General features: G+C 47.3%; 1 protein-coding gene across 1 annotated transcript in view; it reads left to right on the top strand.

Moving 5' to 3' along the window:
- The window catches only part of chchd6 (coiled-coil-helix-coiled-coil-helix domain containing 6), a 209,723-nt gene extending 205,780 nt beyond the window's left edge, over positions 1–3,943 (top strand). Inside the window, exon 9 of the mRNA XM_031901175.1 lies at positions 2,825–3,943. Within this exon, the coding sequence (XP_031757035.1) occupies positions 2,825–2,848 (24 nt within the window). The 3' untranslated portion in view covers positions 2,849–3,943. The remainder of the gene's footprint in view (positions 1–2,824) is intronic.
- The last annotated feature ends 8,352 nt before the right edge of the window (positions 3,944–12,295 follow it).

The following is a 12,295-nucleotide window of genomic DNA, read 5'->3' as shown; positions in this document are numbered from 1 at the left end:
AGAACCAACATGGCACTGGGATTAGTTTACTACTATAATTATATCCCACTGTGAGGAGAGATTGGGCGTGCCCAATGGTGGGGTTGGGGGGGGGGCAGGGGGAATGGACTCATCTGATTGACATTTGGTTGTGTTTTCCTTTAATGAAATAACTCAATGACATGAGATGGGTTTAATCCCAAACAAATAATCATTTTCACAGAATTGTATCCCTGAAGGGTTAAATACATTACTGTTACATTTCTCGCTCGCTTTGTGTTCCCTTCTCTTCCCAGGCCTGGATTCTTTATCTCCCCTTACTATGTCCTTTCATCAAAGGAAGCTTTACTGATAGCTATATTGCCAGTTAGTGATAGAGATCTGCTGGTTGTCATGGTGAAGTTAGCAACATGTATTTAGTGGGATTTAACCCTATGGAGAGTTATTGGGTTGCTAGTTGGCAGTTAACAGAAGACTATTGGATCCGTGTAATGTTCTTTATTGTGAGCCATTTGTTAACCATAAAGCCGACATTTCCAAATGGGATATTGTACAAATCAAGAATTTGAAATCCATGATGTCAGTGCTGTCCAACTGGCGGCCCCCCACCTGTGTGGCTGCTGTGGCTGCTTACCTTTGTGTAAGATTTACATGGTATCAGTACTGAGAATAACTGGCCCCTAATGTGAGTACGGTCTTGAAAAGCTCTTGTGATAACATGGGGGGCTTGAAGTGAGTCTGATTTAAAAAGGGGGAGTAGTCAAGTCTGGCTTCCATTATCGGCCCTCCACCACTTAGGCCAGAAATATCCCGGCCCTCGGTACCACAGCATTTGGGCAGCGCTGATGTAAGGGGGCAGTTTGGGAGGGGCAGAAAAGCCCTCTGCCTCCTAATTCACCCAGCAGGGCTCCTTGGTTACTGCCCCCTTGTGAGCAGCACTGATATTCCTGGAGAAACCTTGAACCTGCCGCTAAATTCCAGGGTTCCCTCCACTTCCCCAGCTTTTGAGCACATGAAACCTTACTCACTGCAGATACAGAGGCGCTAGAGGTAACCCTCACACTAATCCCTGGTGGTCAGATCCCTTTAAGATAAAGGCCACTTAGTTCTAGGGTCCCTATGACCCCCCCCCCCCGGCGTGTGTGCTGGAGACCATGGATCCCTGCTCATACAGAATTGGTAGAGATGCCCCTCAGAAATCTACTCTAATCCCTGGTGGTCAGATCCCTTTAAGATAAAGGCCACTCCCCCAGCGTGTGTGCTGGAGACCATGAACCCTTACATTCCGGATATACAATAAAGGGAGAGATGGCCGACAGAGCTCTCGGCTAAACCATGGGGATACTTCAAATCCCAGAGCCATTTAAGGGAAAGCCAGTTAGTTCCAGGATACCTAGCACTCCCTTAGCCTGTGGGTAATAAAACTTTACTCATTGGTTACACAGAGGGCAGAGAAATGCTCATTAGAAATCTTGGCTAATCCACGGTGGTACTTTAGGTTTCAGACCCCTTTAAGATGAAGGATTATCATCAGTAGGTCAATAGCACATAATATAATCCTTGGATTGAAGGATTTTCTCTTTATACCTTAAGGGCAATGATATATAAGGCGCTTTGCTGCCTGAGTTAAATCAAGGGGGGAAAAACTTCCAAAAAATAACCTTTCTGTTGCGGCAATGGGAACCCCCGGTGTAACTGGCCAAAATAAAAGGTTTGAATTTTCAAGCAATTACCCAGACATTCTCACTGCCGGCAATGGAACATTATTTTGGCACATTTTGGCTAAATGCCTCATGTCGTTGCCCCAATTAATACATGGAGGAACATTTAGGTAAGTTCTTTATTGGGCCATCAGGGAAATGTCTCTGCTTATAGAGAAGGGAAGAGCCTGCATGTCACTGCGCCTTGGGGAGGGGTGTGGGTTGATGGCTACCGGCTCTGCAGATTCCCACATAGCGTGTTCTCTGTTAATGTTGGGTGTAACGGGTCACGTCATGGTGGGAATGGGAAGTCCCCTTAATCTGGACAATAAGTTCCATATGGGGCAAGTCACACAACACAAACACTGTTCGATCCTATTGCTGTTACACACATTGAACATTGAACATACACACTGCATTGAACCCAGAAGTCAGAGGCTTGAAGAGCAACCACATAAAATTACCATCAAGGGCCAAGCATTGAGATGGGGTTCTCAGCTGCCATTGGCTCTTGTCTCTCTCACCTTGATAGCCATTCTCACTCATGTTTAGGCCGACCTGCTACTTTGTCTGGGGGTTGGGTTGGAGACCCTAGATTTTTATTTTTTTGCAGAGGGCCCAGGCCAAAAAAAAGTCTCCTCCCACAATTTGTTTAAGCCACATGTGTAGCACAAGGTACGTGAATACCTTTTCGGCTCCCTTGGGCCCTTGTCACCCTGATTGTTACTTTGTGCTTGTGTTCCAGTTACTCCCATTGTTCTTTATCACTGGGGATTATATGGATTATTCTTCTTAGAATGGTTTAGGGCTAGTGCAAGTAATAAGTGCAACAACAGATGGGGAGAGAAGCCAATAGGCACGATGAGAAAGCAAAAAGGCTTTGCGGCTGCTCATTTTACCCTGCCCCTTAAGCTGCTGCTCCGACTCCCACTTCCACTGCTAAAAACCAATGTTTTGTGCTCCAATAAAGAAAAAAAGAACATTTTTTTTAATTTAATATTTCTTCGGGCTCAGTGACGTTCCGCTTTAGGTATAATTATGAAATTCCCAGTGCCGAGGTGGTTACTTTTAATGTTTAATTCATTTTATTTTGTCCATGTGTGCAAGTGTAATTATTAAATATCAATTTCTTTTGTTTCTTGTAGAACCTGCTGTTTAATCACGGATAATTCCTCGGGAAATGGCGGAGAGAGCAGAGGAGGACTGACCGTATCACCGCTTATACTTTATAGCAAATGCAGCAAAGCAGCAAAGCAAAACCGCCACTTATTCCTTATACATAATATTAACTGGAATGTATGTGTGAGTACATGATTAAAGGGGAAGTTCACCTTAGAATGAACTATTAGTAAGGATGTAGGCATTGGTATTCCAACTGGTCCTTCATTTTATGGTGTTTAAATGATTGACATATTTTTGGTTGATCAGTTTGGCCCCAACACGAGGGTGAAGGAGAGAAGATGAGATTTTTCTGCACCAGGGAACATATTACTATGGGTGCCACTCGCTGTAGGGTCAGAGCTATAGAGGTGACTTTGGGTTGAGGTGCCCTGCTTGTTCACATTGGGTGATAAACTCAATATATTACTAAATTCATGAATTTAAAATTTTAGGTTAGGACCTTAGCAGTGGCGCGAATAGATATAGAAATCCCTCCTCCCCAGCCGCTCTCCTACCTAAGAGTGGGCGGGTAGCTAGGGACGCGATTGGACAGGAGGCAAGGGGGTGGGTCCAGGTAGGGTTGGCACACGTAGTTACCCAGCTGGACCTTAGCAACCAAGGAAGTATCTGGGGTTTATGGAATGGTATGGAACTGATGGGAACTGGCACTCACTGAGATTAACCTGAAATTTTCCTAAATATAGAACTATCATTAGGGTGAAGACACACTGGGCTACTAGGAGCAGCTACTTTTTCACTGCTACTAAACCCCAGAAAATACCCTGCCATAGACAACACTGAGAATTGCCTCTGCTAAAACACACGTAGAGACAATTATCAGTAAATGATCAGCACTGTCTATTTTAGTAGCCGTGACAAGTAGCTGCTACTAGTAGCTCTGTGTGTCTTCAGCCTTGGGTGCTGCCTTTGAACATTCCCAGCCAGTAAGTGTACATTCGGCCCCTCCTCCAGTCTAACAAGACCGCACATATCGGCTGTATCTCTGCCCCCCTTCCTGGAAGGTCACATGTCTTGTTGTTATTAGAGATGTCTGCTAAGAAATTGTGTAAGAAATAAAAATGTTGCTTGGTGAAACTGCCCGGGATGTTGATGTTTGTGACACTTTATTTCAGTGTTATCAAATACAGGCGCAATGGGCCAGGGGCCCCCCCTTTGGGCTACTGGCGCTCTATGTGTTTCCACCACTTCAGTTTGGCTCTGCTCTTCCCCTAATGCGTATGTGCTATAATCCATTTGTGAGTCTGCGCACAAAGCAGATTTCAGCCACAAAGTGCTAAAGTGTTAGGGTTGTCACCTTATGCAACAGGGAAGTCCAGGCAGGGGGCGGGGAAGGTAGAATTGGGGGGTTGGATTATGATGTTGTGATCAGCAATTGGTTGATCACTGTGCCAGTCACATCAAAGTCCTGTCCAGAGTTTATAATTTGGGAAACCAAACAGGCAGTTTTTGCCCAGACAGTCCCCTACCAAGTGTGCCGTGGCGCAACTATAGAGTAAGCAGACCCGGGGCCGGGGTGTGGGGTCTGCTTCCTCTAGGGTTAGGAAGTAAATTGTTATTCAATTTCAGTTTCATCCCAAATAACTATGTAATGATCAGCATCTTTGTACAGGTATTGGACCTGTTATCCAGAATGCTCGGGACCTGGGCTTTTCCGGATAAGGGATCTTTCTGTAATTTGGATCTCAATACTTGGTCTACTAAAAATCATTTAACCATGAAATAAACCCAATAGGGCTGTTCTGCCCCCAATAAGGGGTAATTATATCTTAGTTGGGATCAAGTACAGGTACTGTTTTATTATTACAGAGAAAAGGGAATCATTTAACCATTAAATAAACCCAATAGGGCTGTTCTGCCCCCAATAAGGGGTAATTATATCTTAGTTGGGATCAAGTACAGGTACTGTTTTATTATTACAGAGAAAAGGGAATCATTTAACCATTAAATAAACCCAATAGGGCTGTTCTGCCCCCAATAAGGGGTAATTATATCTTAGTTGGGATCAAGTACAGGTACTGTTTTATTATTACAGAGAAAAGGGAATCATTTAACCATTAAATAAACCCAATAGGGCTGTTCTGCCCCCAATAAGGGGTAATTATATCTTAGTTGGGATCAAGTACAGGTACTGTTTTATTATTACAGAGAAAAGGGAATCATTTAACCATTAAATAAACCCAATAGGGCTGTTCTGCCCCAATAAGGGGTAATTATATCTTAGTTGGGATCAAGTACAGGTACTGTTTTATTATTACAGAGAAAAGGGAATCATTTAACCATTAAATAAACCCAATAGGGCTGTTCTGCACCCAATAAGGGGTAATTATATCTTAGTTGGGATCAAGTACAGGTACTGTACGGAAAACAAACAGAACAAAACATGGCAGGACCATGAATAACCACTAACATTAAGGGGCAGATTTATCCAAATGTGAGTTTAAAGTTTAATACATGAAAACTCACCCATCTTCTATTCATTTCTGTGTGATTTTTAGAAGTGCATTTATCAATGGGTGAAAGTTAGCGCTTACCATTTCATAAATACGCTTCTAAAAATCCCATAGGAATGAATAGATTGTGGGTGAGTTTTTAAGAATTAAGCTCTAAACTCACATTTTGATAAATCTGCCCCTAACTATGTCAGCATTTGACCAAAATGCCCCAACTGCCCAACCCTTATACAGATAGCTAGAATCTCAGCCATAAAGCATGACCTAACTGCTGCTTAGTGACAGAAAGGTATGAAACATAACCACTTTTAATTCACTTTGGGCAGAAACTTAACCTTTATTTTATTATAGCCATGTGCCTATAGAAGTCATCCTTGCCCAGATGGCTAGCTGAGAATAAAGGTATCTGGCTAGCTTTAGTGGTTTCTAGTGATTCTAATAGGGAACAGTGGAGGGACCCTTGTGCCATTGCCCCCTATACTTCCTTGTTAAGGAAAACATGAATAAAATATAGGTTTTTATATTAACCCTTATTGTCACCACCTATTGTGTTTCCCTTGGTGGCAAGCATATGCCTGACGGCAGAGAAATGGTTAAGCCCACGTTGGCCGGCGGAAGGGCAATTAGAGCTGTGCACGTTCAGCTATTCCCACATTAATCTTCACCTCCCAGTCTTTGCCACAAGCACCCACCGGGGAAATAAGGAGAGAGCTTCATTAGAGGAGGGACCGCCGCCTGGCCAGCGGCTATTGATTCTGGTTTGTTGGCTCGGGGTGCAGCCCACCCCGCCTGTCCTCATTTCACTGCGCTCGGCATTGGGCTGGTGGGGAGTTCTGGTTCTGCGCTGTCAGTAGGAGCCTTGGGCCTGACCGTTAGGGCTGCTTCTTGCAATATAAAGTCCCCTCTGTGGCACGTTCCTACCGTCTATTCCATGGGGATGGGTGTAGGCTGAGCGGCCCCCCGGCATTGTAAGGGCCCTTTATTAAAAGTCAAATGACTGATTATTAAATCTAAATGTATTTCCCATACACTAATGGGCTTTTATATCAATTTTCAAGTTTGTGAATTTGAGTTTTTTTCTACTTCGAATAAACTCACGTATATTAAAAAACTGGAACGTTCATTTATTTATTAAACCCAAATATGAAAAACTTGAATTTGTGAGTTTGCAAACCCCAAAAAGTTGAAAATCGCAAATTGAAAAAAATGGTTTGACTTTGCCCAGAACAACTCCCATTGACTTCTACATAAACTCACAAGCTTCCAGTTTTTGTATTTTTTTCACTTAATATAAAACGTTCGTGTTTTTGAACCATAACTTGAATATTTGCGGAATTCCATTATACCCTACTGTACTGCTCCCCCACACTCCTCCCACTGACAACTGCTGCTCCGTGGGGCCCAACAGGCTTCTTAATAGGGCCCTGCCATTGTCAGCAACCGCTGTCTGGCTCCCACAGGGTATCTCTGTGACAGGCTGATCATTCACGCTGCTCTTGCTGTGACTTGGGACCCTAGCACTCGGGGGGGGGGGGGTTCTTTTATTATGTTCTGCACTTGCATATACTGAACCCTAATTCTCCATTACCTGTTAGAATCCCAAATTAGAAAATAGCCTCTACCAAGCTTAGTGTGTAGATAGATAGATAGATACAGGGGCGGGCCGAGCCAACCTGGCACCCTAGGCAACCCGGTTGGCTACCTCTCCCCTACACCTGCGCTAATGCACCCCCAAGCCCCCCCCCCCCCCCGTTTTGCGCAGTTCATGAAACTTGCCACTGGCCTACACCTAGAAAACATGCTGCTTATTTGCGGCTGTGATTAGGGTTGGGGGAGGAGCACCTGGCTGTGAGTGGGGGGGGGCGGGGCCCACCAGCTTTTTCATTGGTGTCCTGCTGGCTGGTCTGGACACTGTATCCAGTGGTTAGCAATGATAAATGCTTGACCACACTGACCAAAGCAGAGATGACTGAACAAATGATCACTCAGACAGTCAGACTTCATTGTCTGTCACTGTATTGCCCTTTTCTAGCACCACACATTTAAGGCTCCTAGCAGATGGAAAATCTGTGGGGGCAACAAATCTCCCGCAAATGCCTTCCCATTGCCTAACATTTCAATCGCCACAAGTTAAACACATTACTCACAGCAATTTAGCATTTTTCTACAATTAAGGAGTAACAATTAAGGATTGTCGGATAACTTGCCAAACTTGTGCCAATATGAAGGCATTTTCAGAAGATCTGTTTCCAGGGTCGGACTGGGGTGTGAAGGGCCCACCGGGGCTCCCGTCCCAGGGGCCCTGCAGGTGCACTCAGCTGGGCGTGTCCTCTAACCACCCCCCCGTAGGGGCCCCCCTAACCCCCCTCACAGGGCCCCCACCCGACGTCCTCCCCGAGCACATTAATTTGACGCGTCACAGAAGGAGCGTTCGGGAGGGGGAGCGCCGGCAAGGGTCGGGTCTGGGCCGCCAGGGCCCACTAGAGCCAGGGCCCACCGGGATTTTCCCGGTGTCCCAGCGGCCCAGTCCGACCCTGTCTGTTTCCCACGGTTAAACAATTTACCACGGCAACAGATCTCACCATGTGACATTGCAGTAAATGCTTTACACCTTACAATTACAGGCTTAATGTTCCTTCTTTTTCTCCATTAGCAATGAGTGGGGGGACAATGGGGCTCTGTGGTTTCCCCTTGGTTGATCAGTTTCCACTTCCAATACAAAGATAGGGATAAGAGGCAACTGAAAGGCTTCCATGCATTCTTGTAAGCTCACCTTGTACTGAGGTTCATTGTGCTACATAGAGAAAACAGGCCCTGCAACTGCTTGGGGGCCCCGGGAGGTATTGGGGGCCCAGTAGGGCACTGACTAATATGTAGTGTTGATACATGTTTATAAAATGAATGCCTTATTCCTGGCTTTTAGTACTAAAATGATGTTTCTGTGGGGCCAAATAATTTCTACTTCCCCCACAGGCCACATTGCTACTTTAATGCACCCGATAAACATACATTTCAGTCATGTTAAATTCATTTTTATTCCCCATATGAAAAGGCTGATTTAAATGTATCCTGCCCTAATTTAATTTGCCCTATAACGTGTGGCACAAGTTTTTACTAGAATATCTTCTAACTGCAGTAAATGCAGCTGTTTGTGCCCATTTTCCTACTGAATGGAAACCAATTCCTATTTTCTGCAAACAATCCAAGTAGCACATACCATTCAGTCACTGCCTAACATATGCACTACTTGGATTATTTGTTACATTATATAAACATTTTCGCATTGGTTTTCTCACTAGAATTCCCCTTTGAGAAAGGAGTTGTTTCCTATAGGAAGATGATACTTAAAGTCTTGAAAATAACAGAAGAATTAATGGCACCTTGGTAATTAGGCCTGTTATCACATTTGTACTGGGATGTTTAAATGAGGGTTTTTCTGTAGCAATTACATTACACAGCAGTATGATTGGAGAATGCCACCATGTGTAGTAACCAGCATGAGTAGTGCCAACTGAATTATTCCTTTCCAAACTAAGGTGTGTCTGTTGGTCTTGGAGATAATTCATTTTTGTGCATAGAAAGGGAACTGGCTAAAGGATTTTTTACAGAGAGTACTTACACCCAAATGGATATTTATTGGAAATTTCCCAGGGCTCCAAATTCAGTAGGCAGAGGAATGACACTAGAAGCAGGTAGCTTGGTCTATTTTGATCAGCTCCTAGAAGTATTAATTACCCTTGTCTCACATTAGCTCAGTCACCTTTAGCACAATCAGGCACTGGAACCCTCCCTCACCCCCTTAATATTTACCATATGTATTAAAGAAAAACACAGAGACGTGGTTATGGTTAAATCAGTTGGAATCACAGGATTTATTGAAATCAGTAGCCATAAATAAATAGAGGTTGTGCACTCCCTAATGCCAGGTGCAGCTCCCAAACATGGCTCAACCAAAGGGCAGGGATTGGGTATCGCGCCCATAACAAACCAACCTTCTCCCTCCTCCTGCCCTTTCTCTAGCCCTGCCCTAGGGATGGACTTCTGGCTAGGCCTGCACGATGGAAGGAGCTGAATTGATGCCGGGACCAGCAGCTGGCTTTATGGAATGCACCGGGCCATAAACAGGCAATGATTCAGAGGAAGGCAAAAAACCATCTAGCGCTAAGGGCCAATCTGCACTATATGGCAAAAATTCCTTCCTGACTCCAAATGGCAATCGGTTTTACACCCTGAATCATGTGTAGCTATAACATTTACCATTTATTATTATCAGGGATGGAGACAGGGAGAGGAATCGGGGATGGAGAAAGGGAGGAGGATCAGGGAGCAGGAGGGTTTTGGAGATGGGGTGGGAGACAGGGAGGAGGATCAGGGAGTAGGAGGGTTTTGGAGATGGGGTGGGAGACAGGGAGGAGGATCAGGGAGCAGGAGGGTTTTGGAGATGGGGTGAGAGAAAGGGAGGAGGATCATGGAGTAGGAGGGTTTTGGAGATGGGGTGGGAGACAGGGAGGAGGATCAGGGAGCAGGAGGGTTTTGGAGATGGAGCGGGAGACAGGGAGGGGGATCAGGGAGCAGGAGGGTTTTGGAGATGGGCTGGGAGACAGGGAGGAGGATCAGGGAGCAGGAGGGTTTTGGAGATGGGGTGGGAGACAGGGAGGAGGATCAGGGAGCAGGAGGGTTTTGGAGATGGGGTGAGAGAAAGGGAGGAGGATCAGGGAGCAGGAGGGTTTTGGAGATGGGGCGGGAGACGGAGGAGGATCAGGGAGCAGGAGGGTTTTGGAGATGGGGTGGGAGAAAGGGAGGAGGATCAGGGAGCAGGGGGGTTTTGGAGATGGGGTGGGAGACAGGGAGGAGGATCAGGGAGCAGGAGGGTTTTGGAGATGGGGCGGGAGACGGAGGAGGATCAGGGAGCAGGAGGGTTTTGGAGATGGGGTGGGAGAAAGGGAGGAGGATCAGGGAGCAGGGGGGTTTTGGAGATGGGGTGAGAGAAAGGGAGGAGGATCATGGAGTAGGAGGGTTTTGGAGATGGGGTGGGAGACAGGGAGGAGGATCAGGGAGCAGGAGGGTTTTGGAGATGGGCTGGGAGACAGGGAGGGGGATCAGGGAGCAGGAGGGTTTTGGAGATGGGCTGGGAGACAGGGAGGAGGATCAGGGAGCAGGAGGGTTTTGGAGATGGGCTGGGAGACAGGGAGGAGGATCAGGGAGCAGAGGGTTTTGGAGATGGGGTGGGAGACAGGGAGGAGGATCAGGGAGCAGGAGGGTTTTGGAGATGGGGGTGAGAGAAAGGGAGGAGGATCAGGGAGCATGAGGGTTTTGGAAATGGGCTGGGAGACAGGGAGGAGGAGCAGGGGGGTTTTGGAGATGGGGTGGGAGACAGGGAGGAGGATCAGGGAGCAGGAGGGTTTTGGAAATGGGCTGGGAGACAGGGAGGAGGAGCAGGGGGGTTTTGGAGATGGGGTGGGAGACAGGGAGGAGGATCAGGGAGCAGGAGGGTTTTGGAGATGGGGTGGGGGACAGGGAGGAGGATCAGGGAGCAGGGGGGGGTTGGAGATGGGGTGGGAGAAAGGGAGGAGGATCAGGGAGCAGGGGGGGTTTGGAGATGGGGTGGGAGACAGGGAGGAGGATCAGGGAGCAGGGGGGGTTTGGAGATGGGGTGGGAGAAAGGGAGGAGGATCAGGGAGCAGGAGGGTTTTGGAGATGGGCTGGGAGAAGGGAGGAGGAGCAGGGAGCAGGGGGGTTTTGGAGATGGGCTGGGAGACAGGGAGGAGGAGCAGGGAGCAGGGGGGTTTTGGAGATGGGCTGGGAGACAGGGAGGAGGAGCAGGGAGCAGGGGGGTTTTGGAGATGGGGGTGAGAGAAAGGGAGGAGGATCAGGGAGAAGGAGGGTTTTGAAGATGGGGTGGGAGACAGGGAGGAGGAGCAGGGAGCAGGGGGGTTTTGGAGATGGGGGTGAGAGAAAGGGAGGAGGATCAGGGAGCAGGAGGGTTTTGGAGATGGGCTGGGAGACAGGGAGGAGGGTCAGGGAGCAGGAGGGTTTTGGAGATGGGGTGGAAGACAGGGAGGAGGATCAGGGAGCAGGAGGGTTTTGGAGATGGGCTGGGAGACAGGGAGGAGGATCAGGGAGCAGGAGGGTTTTGGAGATGGGCTGGGAGACAGGGAGGAGGATCAGGGAGCAGGAGGGTTTTGGAGATGGGCTGGGAGACAGGGAGGAGGATCAGGGAGCAGGAGGGTTTTGGAGATGGGTGGGAGACAGGGAGGAAGATCAGGGAGCAGGAGGGTTTTGGAGATGGGTGGGAGACAGGGAGGAGGATCAGGGAGCAGGAGGGTTTTGGAGATGGGGTGGGAGACAGGGAGGAGGATCAGGGAGCAGGGGGGTTTTGGAGATGGGGGTGAGAGAAAGGGAGGAAGATCAGGGAGCAGGAGGGTTTTGGAGATGGGCTAGGAGACAGGGAGGAGGATCAGGGAGCAGGAGGGTTTTGGAGATGGGGTGGGAGACAGGGAGGAGGATCAGGGAGCAGGGGGGTTTTGGAGATGGGGTGAGAGAAAGGGAGGAGGATCAGGGAGAAGGAGGGTTTTGGAGATGGGGTGGGAGACAGGGAGGAGGATCAGGGAGCAGGAGGGTTTTGGAGATGGGGTGGGAGAAAGGAAGGGGGATCAAGGATCAGGAGGGAGAAAACCTGGAAGGCGTCTTCTGGTGAAACGCTGGAAAAAATGAAAACAAAAAGGGTTAAAGGGTTAAAAAAGAGAATACATTACATTACAACATCTGGAATGGCACTGTGCATTCTTATATTAATCCCCTTGTTACAGTGGCCCTTTAAGATACGGCTTAGTACACTGAGTAAATAATAATAAGCCCTTATAAAAGCCTTTATATATAGAATGGGTCCTTCAGTCTTTATATATAATTATGCAACTATGAGTGAATCCCATGGTATTATTGAGATTGTCTAAAAGAGAATTACAGAGACATTACCCAGATCCT

This window comes from Xenopus tropicalis, chromosome 4 (genome assembly GCF_000004195.4).
Source record: "Xenopus tropicalis strain Nigerian chromosome 4, UCB_Xtro_10.0, whole genome shotgun sequence".
In the NCBI taxonomy this organism is placed as follows: Eukaryota; Metazoa; Chordata; class Amphibia; order Anura; family Pipidae; genus Xenopus; species Xenopus tropicalis.
The sequence above is the reverse complement of the archived record's forward strand: the minus strand, read 5'-3'. Positions and strand labels throughout refer to the sequence as shown.